A 19,672-nucleotide genomic window follows, 5' to 3' on the forward strand; every position below is an offset into this window, starting at 1 on the left:
TTGTCTTCTTGCTTTTATGTTATTGTTTTCAAAGTTGAAGGTTAAGGATGCATATCAAGTTTGTACATCAAGCTTAAAGATAAATAATTTTTCTTGGATATAGTGTATTAAAATTAGGAAAGTAAAAATGAGTATATTTGGAATCGTACAAGTTTGCAAAAAAACAAGTCAGTGTGGTTGCTTTCATGTGTTTAATTACCAAGGAATATTGACCTGACACATATATCATGTATATTTTTATCCATGTTTTATATAAGAAGTAAATGATGCATATGGAGTTGGGAGTGAAACCTAAAAAAACAAGTCTTGGAAAGGAGTTTGAATCAAACGTAAAATTAAAATAATAGTATTTGGTTTTGAACTTCGGTAATTCCGTTTGATTTTGTTTCAAAATTCTGTTTGATTTTAAGGTTTAAGATATATGAACAAGATGGAGTAGATTTTAGAGTTAATTGCATTGGGTTACAACATATATTTTTTTTCTTTTGTTCCAAAATTCCGGGGTTCCGGTTTCATTTTCGGGTCTAATACAAGAATCCGGTTCCAATTATCTGTTTTTGGTTCCAACCGGCTCCATACCCACTATACACGGTTTGATATCCGCAACTGAACTGAAACCGGTTATAGTGTGTGTATACCGATCCGGTTATCGGTTCTTACATCCGTCAATTCCGGGTTCCTAGTTTTCTGGAAACCGGTAGGTATACTGGTCCAGTTATCAGCTCTTAGGCTAAAGGGAGTGGTAACACTCTTAGCATGTTGGCACATATGATTTTTAAGTTTTTTTCATGACACATAGGCTTAGCATGTCTAGCACAAAAAAGGTAGGGAGTCGAAGTGTGACAATTTAATAGGTTTAATTGTGGGGAAAAAAATTAAAATATATAAAAAAATACAAATCAACCGATACAACACACATTCATGCTTTCTCTCTCCTCTCTCCTCTAGCTACACCCATGACATCTCTTTCTTAACACCCTCCTTGGCATAAGATAGGGAGTGGTGTACACTTTAGAACTTTCCTTTAACACCTCCCTTCCCTTTTGACACCTCCACTCCTTTAGCATTACGATCGGTAAATTTGAGGTTTGATTTTTCCGAAAACCTGTCCTGTTTTAAACTCACTTTCATCTCTACTTGTCGGCACAGACACTGTGAATACCGCGAAGTGGAGTTCAACATGCAGGAATCTCTCATCAGAATCCACAGCAAACCCCAACTGTTTCGAAAACCCTAATTCCACACTCTTCCTCCTGTACAGAATCCTAATTTTTCCATGAGTCTCAAGAATTAGTGTTTATTGATGGCGACAACGATTAAGAAGAACTGGAATCTTGTTGAGGCCAAAGATGATGGTGATGGAGGTGCAGAACAAAAGGGGGGGTTCTGAATCCAAAGCAGAAGCGAAGGAGAATGTTCGGAAGAAGAGAGGCTGGAAACGAGGTCGGAAAGCCAACAACAGGAACACTGGTAATGCTACTAAATCTGAAGAGAAGAAAAATAAACCATGTGTTCGTCAGAGGCAGGCTGTTTATGTAGAAGAAGCAGGGACGATGACAATGGATGCTGACAAGTCAAGTGACGATGATAACAAGTCTCCAGAAGAAACAGAAGAAGGTATGTTTGATGCTGAACCTGCTCTTGCTACTCCTGATCGAGAGGGAAACAGTACCAATAAGAAAGTATTAAACAACAAAGATGATATAAAAGAGTATGTGAGGCCCAGAAGAAGTACTAGGAGTAGGAATGATGGTATTAATTATAAGACTTTCATATATGATGATGATGTAGGGAAGAATAAACAGCAGGGGAAAGAAAATAGTGGTGAAGAAGAACAAGATAAGAAAAGCCAGGCAGCTTCAAGTTCAAGCAAGAAGGATAGTTCAAAGCCAAAGCCAAAGTGGTATGCAAAGCAAATGGTTCCAGATGAATATGTACATTCTGTGTCCCTTGTCTCCCTCTTTCTTTATTCAAATAAATCTACTTGGTTGCTCTTGCAGACATCTGATCATAAATTGAACATCATCTCTCTTTTTTTCCATTCATTGACAGGGAAACCTAGTTCATGTACCATCAGTAATGTGCCATCAGTGTCAAAAGAACGACAAGGGACGAGTTGTTGGGTGCCTGAAATGCACTACAAAACGTTACTGTGTGCCTTGCATGACAAGATGGTATGAGTTGTTAAAACTTAAAACCTTTTCTTCTTTTTCAGCTGAGCAACTGTATTATGAAATTTGCTTGTTTTCTCGGCTTTTTCATCTTATTTTCTTTTGTTTACTCTGTTCTGTAGGTACCCTAACATGACAGAGGAGATGTTTGGTGAGAGTTGCCCTGTTTGCCGTGACATTTGCAACTGTAAATCTTGCCTGCGTGATGTGCACCCAAAAGTTGGTTCCTGCAGCTCATCTTTTGTTATGGAACTTATTGCTCTTCTTTCCCATACCCAACAAATACTGAATCTGTTGGTGGGTTTTTAGGTCAAACAAAAGATCGATTTCAAACTCAATGATGATCAGAAAATCCGGTATTCTGTTTATATCCTACATGTGCTTCTTCCATTTTTGAAGCGTCTCAACGAGGAGCACATAAGGGAGAAAGTAATAGAGTCTAAAATTCAAGGTATTTTTTTATTGTTCATCTCAGTGCTCTTGCTGTATTTTAAAGATACAGTTCCTAGTTCACATTATAATCTGAATCAGTATTGCCACATATGTGATTCTTGACTAATGATGATGACTGTTTTATTCTTATGAAAAAGAGCTTCGATTTAAATGAGTACGTTGTTGAGACTTAAGGAAACTTCAAGGAAAGATGTTTGTTGCAGTTTGATTTAACTTCTAAAACTGAACTTCCATTTTTTTTTTATCTTCTTAAAGGATTATGCATCTGTACCAGCTTGTTCTTGGTTCCTTTCAAAATTGAGCAAAATAGTGCGAAAAATGCTCTCTTGTTGATTATTGTCAGTCGATTGTTTTTTCATGGTTTGGTGTTGAGTTGGAATGTGATAGTGTGACTTTGTTCACTAAAAGGGTGGTTGAAATGGATAATCAGCAATCGGCCACATTTTAGTTAGGTTTTTATAAATTTATCTTCTTGGGCAGGGTGTTCTGTATCAGAGGTACAGTTGAAGAAGGAAAGTTGCAGTTCATTTGAGCGCATGCACATTTACTGGTATGTCATTTCAAGGATTGCACAAACGTTTTAAGGATTTGGATGTATAATGATTTCCTATTTTGATTGTCCCCATGATGTATGCAGTGACTGCTGTAAAACATCAATTTTTGACTTGCATAGAAACTGCCCTTCTTGTCAATATGACCTCTGCCTTCAATGTTGCTGGGAATTGCGAGATGGCAATCTTCAAGGAAACAAGGAAGAAGTTATCATTAAAGTCAAAGATCCAGGTCCTGATTACTTACACGGGGGAAAGCCTTACTTACATGAAGGAAAGCCCCTTGAAGTTAAGAAGGCTGCTGCAGCCCTCAAGAAAAGAAAAAAGGGGAGTTATGCACCAAAGAAAAAGCAAACTCATGAATGGAAGTCTCTGGATGATGGCAGAATTCCTTGTCCTCCAAAAAGCATGGGTGGTTGTGGTCGTGGGATTTTAGAGTTGATGCACACAAAGCCACTTGACAGAGTTACAATCTTGTTGGAGAAAGCACAAAAGCTCTTAAAGATGCACAAACTGGAGGACAATATATGGGATATGTCTGAGAAATGGTGCTCATGTTCAGATAATGTGAATGGTAGTGATTGTGGTGATAAACAGTCACGTAAAGCTGCTTCTCGTGAAAGTTCAAATGACAATTACTTGTATTGTCCACGTGCTATAGACATTAAACCAGGAGATTTGAAGCATTTTCAATGGCATTGGTCAAAAGGGGAGCCAGTAATAGTCAGCAATGTTCTTGAAACTACTCTTGGGTTGAGCTGGGAACCCATGGTCATGTGGCGTGCTTTTCGCCAGATTTCAAATACTAAACGCGACAAGCTATTGGATGTGGCTGCTATTAATTGTTTGGATTGGTGTGAGGTTGGCTAAGTATTCCCTTTTCTATTTTACATTGCTTATTTTATTATCTGTGTTTTGTGGTAATTGGTTGTTGGGGGAATATTAGGGTGATAGGGAAGAACACGATTCCTTATGGATCGTGTACAGTCACTTTCCGAATTTCCGAACTGAGTTTTCCACCCTATGCCGGGTTACAGGAAATCCGGTCTAGGATAATCCAAAAGGACACTTGTGTATCTAGGCATAAAAACACAAGTCAAAATGTCAGACGAATTCTGAGTTTGTAGTAGAAGAGAGAGAGTTCAGAAGAGTACGACTCTAAAGAGGAGTCGTATATATACATGGCAAATTAGGGTTTTTATCTTCTAAATTAGTTAGGAGAATCACAAAATTAATAGCTTAATCAATGGTTTCCAAATCTGGAAAGATTTGTCAATCTTGTCGCCAGGGGCTCTGCCCCTTGGACCTGCTAGGGGCGCTGCCCCTAGGACCTTGTAAGGGGTTGCGCCCCCTTGTTAGACTATGTAATTTACATTTATAATAAGTAGAGGGTATTAAAGTGTAATATATACTCTTTATATAGAGTTCATATGTATTGCTATAAAATATAATACAATTACACGGTTCGACTTGGTATCAAAGCCAAGAAACCTCTTGCCGCCTCTAAACATGGTTGTTATTGTTGCCTTTACTGCTGCAAGAGAAAACAGCCCACAACACTCACAAATTCACCTTCATCCTCTCTCCTACAAACTATGGTTTTTGGAAGGCTTCTTAACTACTTACCATCTGATTGGCTGTGATGGCACCATTCAATGCCCTAAACAGAAAGTTACAACAGGAGATGCAATAACTGATAACCCTAGTTATCTCCCTCGGATTGCCAACGATGCACATGTTCGAATGATAATTCTGTCAACAATTTCTGAAGCGTCTTTCCAACATGTTCAAGGTACAACTTCTAGAGACCTTTGGCTTTCCTTAGAACGTGCATGGGCACCAAATTCTGCTTCTCGTGAATACACGTTAAAAACACAACTACTTCGCATAGAGATGAAAGGAGACGAAACTCCACTTAACTATCTCAGTCGAGCAATGGAATATGCATGAGCTCTCGCCAACATTGGCGAATCTATGAAAGACAAAGACCTGGTTATGTTCACCATCTCAGGTTTACGAGATGAGTACAATGGTTTGAAATCAAACCTTTTGGCACGTCAACCACCAATCACTTTTAATGATCTGCATGCCCTCTAGTCTATTCATGTTCACCATCTCAGGTTTACGAGATGAGTACAATGGTTTGAAATCAAACCTTTTGGCACGTCAACCACCAATCACTTTTAATGATCTGCATGCCCTCTAGTCTATTCATGATTACATGATCAACAAATCAGCCACCTTACCCATTACCACCCCACCATAGGTATATGCTGCCACAATTGGAGGTGCTTCTACTATTTTTTTACCTTATCTCGCTGCTATTCAGTCTCAACTTAACAACGTGCAGTTGTTAGCCTCTCAATTAGGGTGTCAACTAAATCCTATGTGCTCACAAAACACCCAACCCCACACTTACTATGCCTCCAGGGCATCAAACAATCGAGGTAACCAAAACGTCAAGGCAACATTCGTGGCAACTCACGAGGTAACTAGAATAACCAAGGTCGTGACAACAACTCAACACTCGCCAATTCCAGTGGGTTTCCACTCACTGTGTACGGTTACTGCAACCGTTGTGGTATAGGTCACCTACCATATCATTGCCCAAATCAGCCTAACAGGTCTAACTCTCAAGCTAATATCGCCACCTGTTCCGATTCTGCATCTACATCAACAGCAACATGGTTCACAAATACCAGTGCAAATAGTCATGCTACTCATGACGTATGAAACCTTGACAACTTTGAAGCATATCATGGTAATGACTCACTCAGTGTTGGTGACGGTAACCCTCTTACCATTTTTCATATTGGTTCATCAAAATACCTTTCTCATAACAAACCTTTAATCTCACAAATATTCTCCATGTTCCTCAACTTCATAAGAATCTTTTATCTGTCCAACAGTTTTGTCATGACAATGATGTTTATTTTCAGTTTCACACTTCTTTCATTGTTGTGAAGGACGAGGCTACCCACTCTTTCCGCCTTTCTGTCCAAGCAATAACGGGTTCTACTCGCTTCGTCTTCCTCAACTCCAACCCCTTCCTAAGCTCGCCTTCATAGCCACCAAAGCTTCGTCCGTCACTTGGCATCAATGTCCCGGTTATCCACACGAACGTGTTTTTAATTCTATTGTTTCTAGTTGTTCTTTGTCAGTTTCTACAAAACTTAGTTCCTCTTTATGTACTTTTTGTCAGTTAGGCAAATCCTCTGAACTTTCATTACATAACTCTACTTTTCACAATAATAAAATCTTAGATTTGGTATATTGTGATGTTTGGGAACCCTCCCTCACAGTCTCTTCTGATGGTCATAAATATTTTCTCTTATGTGTTGATCATTACTCTAGGTACATGTGGTTTTACCCACTTGCACATAAATCTGATATTTACTCTACATTTACAAATTTCACTACTATGGTTGAACGACAATTCAACACCAAACTCAAAAGTGTACAAACCGATTGGGGAGGGAAATTTTGTCCTCTCACTTCCTCACAAACCTTGGCATCATTCACCGACTCTCGTGTCCTCGTACCAATGAACAAAATGGAATTGTTGAGTGTCGCCATCGCCATGTTGTGGAAACCAGTCTTGCTCTACTTACCCAATCCCATGTCCCACAACGTTTTTGGCACTTTGCCTTTGAAACTGCCGTTTATCTTCTAAATCGTCTTCCATCTAGAATCTCTTCAAATAAATCACCCTTTCAACAAGTCTACAACCAAAAATCGGACTACTTATTTCTTCATGTTTTTGGTTGTCAATGTTTTCCTCATCTTTGTCCTTATAATCATCACAAGATTGATTTCCGTTCCACACCATGTGTCTTCCTTGGTTACAATCCTATCTACCATGGTTATCGTTGTTTTGATCCTACAACCGAATGCATATACATAGCCCGCAATGTCTGTTTCAATGAATATGTTTTCCCGTTCAACTCTTCACCACCACAACCGCCTACTTCCCCTACTCCTTATATCTCTATCTTTCCTACACCACCTCTCATTATGGATCCCGTCTCCCAGTCCACTCCAGATCTACCAACACTCACTCACTCATCTTCCTCTACACCACCCCCTCCGCCATCACCACCTCAACGACCCTAACCTCCCAATCTTTGTCAAAATCCCACACACACCTCTCGATATGATCCATCTGCTTACACTTCCACCTGTTCATCTTCTTCTCATACCGAACCAACTTCATTTACTGTTGCCAACAGAACTCCTGAGTGGCGTCTTGCCATGACTGAGGAGTTTCAAGCGCTTTATACGAATGCTACATGGTCCTTAGTTCCGTATGTTAGTTTCATATGTTAAAAATACTAACCTTCGTGATTGTAAGTGGGTATATAGGTTAAAGAAGGATCCACAGGGTGATGTTACTCGCTACAAAGCATGGCTAGTCACCGAAGGATTTAATCAACAACCGGGTGTTGACTATAATGAAACATTCAGTCATGTGATAAAGTCAACCACCTTTAGGGTCATTCTGTCCCTTGCCGTGACCAACAACTGGGTTCTCCGACAATTGAATGTGAAAAACGCATTTTTACATGGTGACTTACAAGAAGTTGTTTCCATCGAACAGCCTCATAGCTTAGTTGACCCCACTAAACCAGACTCTGTATGTCTTCTCCACAAGTCCCTTTATGGGATAAGCAAGCTCCACGAGTGTGGTTTACCCGGTTGTCCACAACTCTAACTGTACTTGGTTTCTCAGGATCCAAAACTGATCCTTCGCTCTTCATCTTCAACTCTGGTGGTACTATTGTTTATGTTCTGGTTTATGTAGACAATATTATTATGGGTTTTATGCAGAAAAGTCTCATTATTTTGGGAAATTTTTTGATAAAGTCCTACATCTTTTTTTTTTTAACAGAAAAGCGTTGATTATTTAACATTTTGCCCAAATTAACGAAAAAGTCATTTTTTGTAGTTTAACAGGAAATGACAGATTATGTGATTTCCCTAAAAGAATGAGACTTCTCTGTTATAAAAAAAAAGATTTAGGACTTTATTGAAAATCTTCCCAAAATAATGGGATTTTTTTGCATAAAACCCATATTATTATCACTGGTAACAACAGTCAGCTATTGACTGCATCATAAGTCGTCTCAGTTTTACTTTTGCAATTAAAGATTTGGGTCAACTTCATTATTTCTTGGGCATTGAGGTTGTTTATGACAAGAAGACTCTTGTGTTGTCTCAACGAAAGTATATTCTCGAGATTCTTAAACGGTTAGGTCTCTCTGACTGCAAGCCAGCTTGTTCTCTAATGAGTCCCTGTTACCTCTTGACCATTGATGATAACCCATCGCTTTCTGATCCAACCATGTATTGTCAAACTGTTGGCGCTTTGCAATATGCTACTTTATCCCGCCCAGATATTACTTTTGCTGCCCAGTCGACCATAGATCCACCGGGGGATTTGTTATATATTTGGGATTCAATCTTTTCTCCTGGATTGCCCGTAAACAAAAGATGGTTTCAAGGTCTTCAACTGAATTTGAGTACAAAGCTCTTGCTGACACTGTTGCATAATTAATTTGGTTAAAAGCACTCTTGCGTGAACTTGGCACATCGATTTTGTCTCCTACTCTTTGGTGTGACAATATAGGAGCTACATATCTATCCGCCAATCTTGTGTTCCATGCACGCACTAAACATGGCGAGGTAGATTTTCACTTTGTTCGTGAGCAGGTAGCAAGATGTCATCTACAAGTTCAATTTATATCTACGTATGATCAGATCGCTGATGTCTTTACAAAACCGTTATCTGCTCGGAGATTTTAGCTCCTAGGGTCCAAGTTGCAGGTTGTTCTCCACCCTAAACTTGCGGTGGAATGTTAGACTATGTAATTTACATTTATAATAAGTAGAGCCGTAGAGGGTAGTGTAGTGTAATATTATACTCTTTATATAGAGTTTATATGTAATTTTGTAAAATATAATACAATTACACGGTTTGACTCCCCTTAACCCCCGCCATTCTGTTATACCGGCTTATCATATGATCTTATATATGCATGCACTCCGCACTCACCAAACATAATATAGAGTACAAAATAATAAGCGCCTTTAGCTTACATAATAGTTTCAATTACACAAAATGTCCGGTGACACTAAAATCACCAACATTGGTGAGTGCTAGTGACTACTGAGTAAGCTATACACCCAAAGAAGAGTTGCAAGTACTTGGGATGTATTGCATAAAGAGGGTGGTTAATTTGAGGAGGAACCATATGTGTTTTACTTCAGGGTGGCTATAAGGCCAATTTTGTTGTATGGTTCCAAAAGTTAGCCGATTAAAGAGTACCTAAGGAAGATGGAGTTCACACAAATGAGGATGTTGTGGTGGACATGTGGTAGACTTTATTTCTTCATTGTGTCATATGTAGGAGATCATCTTGTGTGGGCTCACAATTTTCTTTTTCTTTTTCTTTTTCTTATGTCCAAGGTCAACTATGGAAACAGTCCCCCTACTTTAGGGTTAGGGTAGAGAGGTTGCCTACATGCTACATCTTACCTCCCCTTTACCCCATTCTCATGGGAATGGAGTAATGTTGTATGGTATTTGCTACAGTTCGTACAAGCTTGGGAGAATGTTATCTATTTCTCTTAATATTGCACCTCTTTTTTTGAACACATTCTAGAACTTTGGTCGATTTGTCACCCTTTATGTTAGATGTTTGCCTTTTAAGTTAATACTACATTTAGATATGTTACATGCTTAATCAACTTCTCATGGCATGCAGGCTGATATAAATGTTCGTAACTTTTTTAATTGGTATACGGAAGGTCAATATGATGAAGTTGGGTGGCCTCACATTCTAAAGTTGAAAGACTGGGTATTATCAAATTTATTTGAAGAACTGTTGCCACGTCATGGTGTTGAATTCATCACTTCCTTACCCTTTAAAGAATATACACATCCACGTGATGGCTACCTTAATCTTGCAGTCAAGTTGCCTGACGAATCTTGTAAGCCAGACATGGGTCCTAAAACATATATAGCTTATGGTGTTCATCAAGAATTGGGACGTGGTGACTCTGTAACTAAACTTCATTGTGACAAGTGTGATGTGGTATGTTTTTTTCTATTTAGTTAAGCCAAATTCTTCTGCTTGAAATTTCCTGTTCTGATTCTAGACAGACACAATATCATCTGTATTGGATTTGATCGAGTATCATTGGAATTGAATTTGGCTTTCTAGGCTTACTTTGGTTTCTCATTTCTTTTGGTTATAGTAGTTGCATTTCAGATTGTCTGAGAAGAATTTGGTTTGCTAATGGCTTCACCATCTTCAAAGAGATATATTCTCTATTTTGCACACCAAGACCCAACCTGCTTTGGATTTTATATATTTTCATTCATGAATATGTATTCTGGTGACATGCAGGTGAATGTGTTGACTCATACTGCAACTGTGACCCCTGCCCTTGAACATCGTAAATTGATAAAGGAGTTGAAGCAGCTGCACAAGGCTCAGGATGCTAAGGAACTATTTGGACTGGTAGTGAAGACACAACCTGATGTTGATAACACGAAAGCTACTACTGATAAATTAAATAAATTGAAAGAAAAAAGAAGGTGCCTAGTTAAAACATTTGTTGAATCTACAGTTGAAAAAAACACGAGTGATGACAATGTGGAAGAAACTTACTGTGTTAACAGTAGAAGCAAGCGAAAACGTGGGCATGAAACAGGTTCTTGTCTTGTGACAACTGCTAGTGATCAATCAGATGAGTCTGATAGTGTGATAGAAAAGTTAGGAGGAGAATGGATTCCATTAAAAAAGTTTTGATAAGCAGGATGATATTTCAGGTAGTTGTGTGGATGGATCTGATTCTGATCTGGAAGAGGGAGGTGCTTTGTGGGATGTGTTTAGGAGGGAAGATACTCCTAAACTGCAGGAATATCTCAAAAAACACTTCAAAGAGTTCAGACATGCCTTTTGTCATCCACTACAGCAGGTAATCTTTATTTATGTGTAATAAGGATATTCGAACAGTCTTTTGGACCTTTTTAGGGGTCATTTGATAGTTGCTAACTGGTTTAGAAGTTCTGACTGAGTTAACTTCTGACTGAAACTTGCTGTTTGATTTTGCATCTGACTGACTGTGCAAACTGACTATATTACCCTCACACAACATTTTTAATAATAGTTCATTGGGTTACTGGCTCAGGTAAAACACTAATGAAAAAGGTCATTCTCTCAAAGACCCTTCCACACTCTCATCTCTAAAACACTCTCATTTCTTGACACACATATGAAAACATAAATTTTGATTCAACATGTGGAACCAAACATACACATAATATTTTTGTACCCAAAATACCCCTGCTCATCAAAATTTTATACATAGCAAAACAAATCAACAACACACCAATTAGCTTCTAGACATTTCATATTGCAGTTGTAATTGTTAACAAAAACCCACTATAACTTCATATACAGGGCTTAGAAGAAAACAATCAGCAACTCAAAACTTTTTAAACTCATCAACAAGCAGTTTACTGATTACAAAATCATTAATGGACTCTTGTATCAAATTAACACCAATTAACTTCTAGACATTTGGATCATCAGAACCTTAAATTCTTGCATCTGCTTCAAGTTATTCCAAGACTGCTACCAAAGTTTAGTTTCATATACTTTTATGTTGCCACCTCCATCTGTCGCCTCCAATGTCAGATGATACATTTTACCAGCCACCACCTGGTCTTTTGCCTTTACTAATCTAGATAACTTTAGAGATGAGTTCTGCTTCTGCATACAATGATACAATAGCAAATCAATGGCTGATCACGACTAAAGATGGAGAAAAGATTTGAAGCCGATATATAACCAAATTTTCAATCTTAAATCTGTGACATATGTTCCTCAAATCTTCAATATATACAATCTCAAACTCGAGATGGATATCAATCACAAAAACCATGAAAACAATGCATATATCGTGTTAATTGAAAACAACAAAATCAGAAATTTCAGCAAAATGGGAAAAGCGGGAACAGAAAAATCAGAAATATGCACCTGAGTCGGAGGAAGACGAAGGTGATGTGGAGTCGGAGCTGATAGCAGGGGAGATTGCTTCTGCTTTCTTTCTGTGGAGGCGTTTAGAGGATTAGGGCAAAATGGGAAATCAAATATCATCGACCGAGTCCATGAGTTTTAAAGCCAATTTGGAATTTTTGGACCTAGTTGGAAGCCTTGTCAAACACACCCTTACCATATTAGTTTTTCCAGATCGGGAAAGATTCAAGCTTTCATGTTTTGTTTTTTTGCCAAGTTAAATATTTTTGTCTTCTTACATAACTAGTGCTGTCATTAAAAAAGGCAATGGTAAAGTAATCTGAAATTTAGAAGGTAAACATGAGGTGGATTGTGGAGATTGAATGTATTGTACTTGGATAATTTTTGAGTGGATAGTAGTCCACTTTACTAAGGGATCACTATCTATTACTACCCTTGTTATTTTCACTTCACTCATCGAAACGATAACAACTTCACATATTAAGTCCTCTCAGGTTTCATATTTAAGGTCAAATTATTTTAATTCTGGGGAAGCTATATGCCTTGTAAACTGAGTGTAGATGCATCAGTCGTGCATATTGTTTCTTTTATAGAAATTCTTATGTGTAGCATTACATTCCTAAACAGTCATTTCTCAAACTGTTCCATTGTATTTTTTTGGTCCAGGTTATCCACCCAATTCATGACCAAACATTTTACTTAACCATGGACCATAAAAGGAAGCTCAAGGAGGAGTTTGGTTAGTATGCATTTGCAAGGCGTGTTATGTATCAACTTTCACTGATATTGGATTTTATGATTGTGCTCATTTTTTTTTGGTTATGATCAGGAATTGAAGCATGGAGTTTTGTCCAAAAGCTTGGAGATGCTGTCTTTATACCTGCTGGGTGTGCCCATCAAGTTAGAAATTTGAAGGTTAGCAACTTAACTACTAGTTCTTAGATTCTTTTTTGCTGCATTAAATTTGAAAATAATAGGACTCAAGATTTGATGTTGTGGGGTTCACTAAGTTGTTGACATAATTTTTGAGATCCATTTCCTGAAAAAAAAAAAAAATGGTCATCCATCGGTCTTCGAGACATGTTTTTCTTGATCTTTGATTTCTCTTTGAGGGTTTCTACTTTCTAGTCATCTGAACATTGTGAGTTATGTATGCTTTCAACATGCTTCATAAGACAAAATGCTCTCACAACAAGCTTTCAACATCTAAAATGCTTCTAATTGATATATGCATATACATATATCAATTTGTGAAAAATATAAAATTTGAAAATTGGTCTTGATTGCGATTGTTATATCTAACTCGTCTCTGAGTTTTATCTCTTGTCATATTAAGTGAATAAATATGTTTTTTTTTGTGCAGTCATGTATAAAAGTTGCATTGGAATTTGTTTCTCCCGAAAATGTTGGTGAATGCATTCGGTTGACAGATGATTTCCGCCTTCTTCCCCAAAATCATAAGGCTAAAGAATATAAGTTGGGGGTAAACAGTCTCTTCTTTGAATGTTGCAAACATTAGATATTTCTTAAACCACCAAAAGATTTGAGTTATATGTTGTTGAAGACAGGTCAAATTTGTATATCTAGAAAATTAGTAAAAAAGGTAACAGGTTTTTAATCAAAAATAGTAGATTGTTATTTTAGCAATTTTAGTTACTTATGCGATTAATAAAACTAACATTAAAGTGTTGCCTTGTGCTACACATCAGGTTTAGCCACGGATTTGATCTAATCTAGGAGTATTTTGAGAAACTCAGCAAATAAAGAGTGTCTTATTAGTACATGGGCATTTTAGGCATTTACTTTAATTTATTGGTTATGCAGAATGCTTACATAGGAGTAGAGAGAATGAGTGTTGGGCATCTTTTGTGTAAATCTGGAATTTATTCCTTTTTCTCGAATTTGCCAAACTATCTTTTTTCTTGTAGACATTTGGGTATTATTGAGTGTTCCTAAATCCATACAGTGAGTTTTGTTCTATCTGCTCTTGTTATTGATTTCAAGTTCTAAGTCAGTTCATATCACCTTGCCAACACAACTCGTCTAACATCAACCCGTCTATTTTGCTACATATCTAATGTTGGATTCTAAATAAATTTCTTGCTTTTGTGACTTTATTGTACACATGGCATCAATTTATGCTCATAATATTATCAGTTTCATTAATTTTGATTGATTTGTTATAGATTAAAATGGTGCAAAATAGTTGATGCTGCTAATTAATTAATTACAGGTGAAGAAAATGGCACTCTATGCAGTGGAGGCAGCTGTGAAGGACTTGGAAAAATTTGATACCAAGTAAGTGAACCATTTTTTAGACTATTTTAATCGGCAATTTGGTCCAATCAGTCACAAATAAAACGAAAAGGAAATCAATTGGAAAAAAAGAGAACAATAACTAGTCAGCTACCCAATCATTGGCTGGCCATTTTTACTTGCTTTACTTTCCATGTGGCATTTTCTAACCGAGTGGTTTCTATTATTTTTGGAAAAATTTATATGGTATAATTCAGATGTTATTTTTATTTAAAGAACATAATACACCCAAATTCAATTTTTTTTCCCTTTATAAATAGAGTCTAGTATGTGTACCAATTTTATTTCTCATCTCTTTATATTCATATTGTCGATCTAACCTATCTGATTTTTAGGAACTCTTCTGAAGACTCACAAGATTATCCAAACCCTCAATGCAATAAAAATCTCATTTTATTCCGGATCTTGATCAAGTTCCAATCATTGAAAATCTACAAATTTCACAAAGCACAGAAAATAGTGCTAATTGTGAAGTGGGTTTACACATAGATTGTGAAAATCTCCAAACATCGCAAAATACTGAAACCGATGTTAGAGGTGAAGTGGGATTACACATAGATCATGAAGATCTTCAAACCTCACAAAATACTGAAAATGGTGGTGCAGGTGAAGTGGGATTACAAATAGATTGTGAAAATCTTCAAAACTCACAAAATACTGAAAATGATGCTAAAGGTGAAGTGGGATTAAATGTAGATTGTGGAAGTCTACAAACCTCACAAAATACTGAAAATGGTGATGCAGGTGAAGTGGGATTACAGATAGATTGTGAAAATCTCCAAACCTCACAAAATACTGAAAACTATGCTAGACACAAAGTGGGATTGCCAATAGATTGTGAGACAACACCTTCACATTCTGATCATGAAGTGGGCAATGAAGAAAGTGGTGGCAACACAGAAAGATCAAGGAGTGGTGAAGAAGGAGATCATTGTGTCCAATCCAACCCAGAAACGCCAAATAATAGTGGTTCAACAAGTCGCCCTTGTACAAGTAGAGATGCATCTAAAATGGAAGGAAAATGTAAGGTATCACAACCGTCTTTGTCTCCTAATGAAATTGTTGCAGAACTTCGTGCAATTAGAGTTACTAGAGACAATGAAGTTGAAGTCATGAGAAAAAGACTCGACTTGGAGCAAAAAAAGGAAGAAAGGAAGACCAAGAAGATGCATCACATGCACCTTAATACACTTTTGGCGAAAGAGCATTTGTCGCCAAAAGATGAAGACATGAAATGCCATCTCTTGGCGATGCTGTATGGAAAGTGATTGGAAACCATTTTACGTACATGAGGATCTTATCTAACTGTAATGTTGTATCTTGTGCAAATGTTTGTAACTTGGTTTGTTTCTTTTCAATTTTGTATTGTGGCTATAATCTTTATTGTACTGTTATTTATTCTAATGTATGGCAATTTTATCTAATCATTAATATGGTTCTAGAATGTGAACTGATTTTTTTATATATTTCTTATCTCTCAAGTTGTATTGCCCTCCTATTACAAGGCATCAACAATTCTTTCTTGGGCACAATTTATCAATAACCACACCATCACCATGTAGTGATACTTGTGATCACAACCCAAAGAGTGTTAGACATCTAATTTAGATTTACAACTCTTGCATCTTTTCCATGAATAGGTAGCCACGAAGACGAAGTTGGTGTGAATTTATGAGGGCTCAAGTGGGTTCTATGAACCAACTACATTGCTAATAGAAGTGTAAAAAACAAAGCTTGATTGTAGCTGAGAGGTATTTTAACATCCTCCTCTAAAATAAGATGAAGTGATTTTACTCGATTGGTGAAATAAGGAAGCTTGTACGAGTGTGCCCATATATAACAAGTGTGGGGATGTTATTGCACCGAAGATATAATTGTGCTTAAGATATGATATTAAGTATGAGGCTTGTACGATTGTGCCCATATATAACAAGTGTGGGGCTTGTACGATTGTGTCCATATATATGATCCTAAAGGATCACACTAACAACTTGATGCAAATATATTATTTATAAGAATTTGATCCTTGATAAATAAATATAACTCTTGTAATTAATTAGAAATTATTTATTTCATGGAAATATTATTTTTCAATTTAAGTATTAAAATATATCATAATATATCATAAGGTGTAATTTATTATGTCATGTATATCTTTTTGGACTAAAAAGACTTTCGTCTTTTAGCTAAAAGGATAAGGTTTTTGTTGGATTAAGTGTAAGGTCTTAATTAAATTGGTATAATATTGAAAAATAAAAGTAAAGTTTTTTTTTGGTTGCCCTTATAACCAGGAAATAATTTGGATTGATTATGAGAGAGAGAGAGAGAGAGAGAGAGAGAGAGAGAGATGATTTATTAATATATTATATGATTAATATATTAATTAGTAATAATAATAATTAATTAGGATTTAAACATAATTAATTTAGAATTAATTATGAGTTAATTAGAGTTAACTAGAGGTATAAGGATTGGACTGCAATTGTTCAATAGTTAAACAAATGAGAGGATCCAGAACCTTCCTAGGGGTGGACAGTTCTGGGAGCCCTTGATATGGTTTTTGGAAGTCTTCTACTCAACTAAGGAAACAGAATTTGAATAAGAATAAAATAACATTATTTTATTATTCAAACTTAGAGTTTCTAGGTTATTTGACAAGTATAAATATGGGTGTTCCCTAGCCAAATTCGGCTTACACAAATCATACCTCAATAAATAAGATTTTCTACTCACCTCTCTCTCCTATATTCAATCCTAGGGTTTCCTAGGGTTTTAGGTGTGACGCATTAGAGGCTACCATATAATTGGAACTAATTTTCCAAGGAGATCTTCAAGTGCTTGATAGGTTAATTCGTTTTAAACAAATATATGTTTCTTATCTATGATTTTCGATTATCAATAGGGTTTTAGTTTTGTTTCATAAAGTATTTTGTTATTAACAGTGAAAAGCCATATAATTTTTAGGCTGCATGTAACCTTAAATGTTAAGTGAAATTCTGCAAGTATAATGTTATTGTTACATAAGAACCCTAATAGTGGTATAAGAACCTAGCTTTGTCAATTAGTAGTACATAAAGATGAAACCAGAAAACCTGAAAAAATCGATAATCTGTATTGGCCACGACATGGGAACTGCCTGAAAACAAAATTCGGGATTTTCTTGCCTTATTCAAAAGATAGGATAATTATTAGTTATTTAATATTATTTTAAATACTTAAAATCTGAATATTATAGCTAGATAATTAGAAATGCTAAATTTGAATATAAGGAAGTATTACAAATATAATTATCCAATTGTAAGATAATTAGATAATGGAATTATCATAAGATTTAATATTAATTAAAAGTTTAATTAAAGATAATCATTAAATCTTAATAGTTCAAATATTATATAATTAAAGGTTAATTGAATTGCTAAAATTTAAACCTTGTAATTTAAAAAAAGTTTTAAAATACATCTTACACATATAAAAGCTCTAATAATTTATGTATAACTAAATGGCCAGTCACATAGTTATAGACCTCATTCACGAAGCCACACTATAAGAGATGTGTAAGTAAACGACCTATAAAATGATCGTTAAATGAGTGTCTTTTCATCCACCGACCTATAATACTATATGTATAACTCAAAGGTCAGTCAAATCGTTAGTAGGCCTCATTCAAGAAGCCACATTATAAGAGAGGTATAAGAAAACAACTTATAAAATGACTGTTAAATGAGTGTCTTTTTCACCATCCGCTTCTTTGTGTAGTGGAGGGTCATTAGCCAAAAGGGTTTGATATGATATAATCAAATTAAAAGTATAATGTATAAAGTACTAGAACCTTTCATAAAATCTCCTCTAGTTACTTTCAGAAAAATGTGAAATTGTATGCTAATCTATGAAAACACACATCATTTCTTTGTGAATCGTTAGTGAAGTGTGCATGGTTAACAAACACACTAATGTGGGACTACAAAGAAGAGAAAGATGGCACATACTCAATATTTATGGTTATTAACAGAGCGTGTTTGGTTAACCAGCACGTCAATGTGAGATCATAAATGACCTTAAGGATGTGACATGGGTTTGCATGGTTATTTACATCTTGTTTGTGATTCTCGGCATCCCAATCACAAATCAAAGAGAATAACCTGAGATTAAACATGCCATTGAATAGTACAACGAATATCGAAAGATCTAGGAATTTCATAAGAGATTGAAATGGGTAAAGAGCTTTACCTACTTAAAATAAATTCATAATTACATTACGACATCCATTTTCTTAATTTTGAATTGTATTTGTAGATCCTAGCTTTGAATATTAATTTGGGTTAAAATATTAAGGATAAATCAACTAACTAAAATCTTGTATCTCATTTTAGATATCTAGAAATGGTGATCTTCCTCCTCCTCTTCCCACCTTTCACAACTTCACTTTATTGTCAGTCCTCTCAAAGGATAAGCTTATTGGTCCAAACTACATGGACTGGATATGAAGTTTTAAGATGACATTGATACGAGGATAAAGAATATGTTCTTGATAATCCCGTTCTAGAAATTGATAAATCGATTGCTACTCCTGAGGAATTGGTAAGATACAATATGCACGTTGACGACATGACTAAGGTTTCTTGCATTATGATTGCAACCATGTCACCTGATCTTCAAAAGTCCTATGAGGACTACTGGCCTTATGCAATGAACTTGTCTCTTGCTCAAATGTTCCATAAGAAAGCAAGGCAAGAGCATTATGAAGTCGTCAAGGACCCTTATGGCGTGCAAGTTTAAAGAAGGGGAATTTGTGTGTGCTCATGTGCAGAAAATGCAGAGACATGCAGAAAGATTAGAGAAGATCGGTGTGAACTTTGACAAGGATCTTTCCATTGACATGGTGCTCAACTCCTTGACCGGGAGTTATGACCAATTCATCTTGACCTATCATTTGAACAATACTGAGATCACATTGATTGAGCATCACAATCTATTACATATAGCTGAAACAAGAATGAAGAAGTCTCATTCTAGTGTTGTTGCAAGTGCCCCAATCATGGCTATTCAACAAGGAACATGGAAGAAGAGAAAGGCCTACTCCCAACCAAAGTGGAAAGGAAAAGCCCACATTGGAGAGTCCAGTGGGTCAAAGTGA

At 36.3% G+C, this 19,672-nt stretch overlaps 2 protein-coding genes across 4 annotated transcripts; both read left to right on the forward strand.

Annotated features, from left to right (window-relative positions):
* Positions 1–1,015: 1,015 nt before the first annotated feature.
* LOC145115092 (lysine-specific demethylase JMJ26-like) lies at positions 1,016–15,962 on the forward strand. 3 transcript variants are annotated; one of them, XM_079051258.1, is made up of 15 exons: positions 1,016–1,617; positions 1,792–1,934; positions 2,053–2,174; positions 2,294–2,390; positions 2,481–2,622; positions 3,105–3,174; positions 3,262–4,036; positions 9,940–10,269; positions 10,585–10,891; positions 11,010–11,158; positions 12,889–12,961; positions 13,052–13,137; positions 13,586–13,705; positions 14,456–14,520; positions 14,874–15,962. In XM_079051258.1, exons 1-15 carry the CDS (start codon positions 1,350–1,352, stop codon positions 15,025–15,027), a joined length of 2,901 nt encoding a protein of 966 aa, XP_078907384.1. In that variant the 5' UTR covers positions 1,016–1,349; the 3' UTR covers positions 15,028–15,962. The 3 variants fall into 3 exon arrangements, with proteins under 3 accessions (XP_078907384.1, XP_078907383.1, XP_078907385.1); XM_079051257.1 differs by having other exon boundaries at positions 1,016–1,934; XM_079051259.1 differs by lacking the exon at positions 1,016–1,617 and having other exon boundaries at positions 1,781–1,903.
* A 3,335-nt stretch (positions 15,963–19,297) lies between these two features.
* On the forward strand, positions 19,298–19,672 carry LOC145112393 (uncharacterized). The gene has a single exon (XM_079048559.1). It carries the CDS (start codon positions 19,298–19,300, stop codon positions 19,670–19,672), a length of 375 nt encoding a protein of 124 aa, XP_078904685.1.

Source organism: Lactuca virosa, chromosome 5 (assembly GCF_052849685.1).
Source record: "Lactuca virosa cultivar CGN04683 chromosome 5, Lactuca_virosa_CGN04683_v6, whole genome shotgun sequence".
Classification (NCBI taxonomy): Eukaryota; Viridiplantae; Streptophyta; class Magnoliopsida; order Asterales; family Asteraceae; genus Lactuca; species Lactuca virosa.

What these genes read in the sequence shown, in the direction of transcription:
- LOC145112393 (XM_079048559.1), top strand. Translation starts at nt 19,298, where the DNA reads ATGGCGTGCAAGTTTAAAGAAGGGGAATTTGTGTGTGCTCATGTGCAG.
- LOC145115092 (XM_079051257.1), top strand. Translation starts at nt 1,350, where the DNA reads ATGATGGTGATGGAGGTGCAGAACAAAAGGGGGGGTTCTGAATCCAAA. An exon ending in AAATGGTTCCAGATGAATAT is followed by an intron (nt 1,935 to 2,052) that starts GTACATTCTGTG and finishes ATTCATTGACAG; the next exon opens with GGAAACCTAGTTCATGTACC. An exon ending in TTGGAAAAATTTGATACCAA is followed by an intron (nt 14,521 to 14,873) that starts GTAAGTGAACCA and finishes TCTGATTTTTAG; the next exon opens with GAACTCTTCTGAAGACTCAC.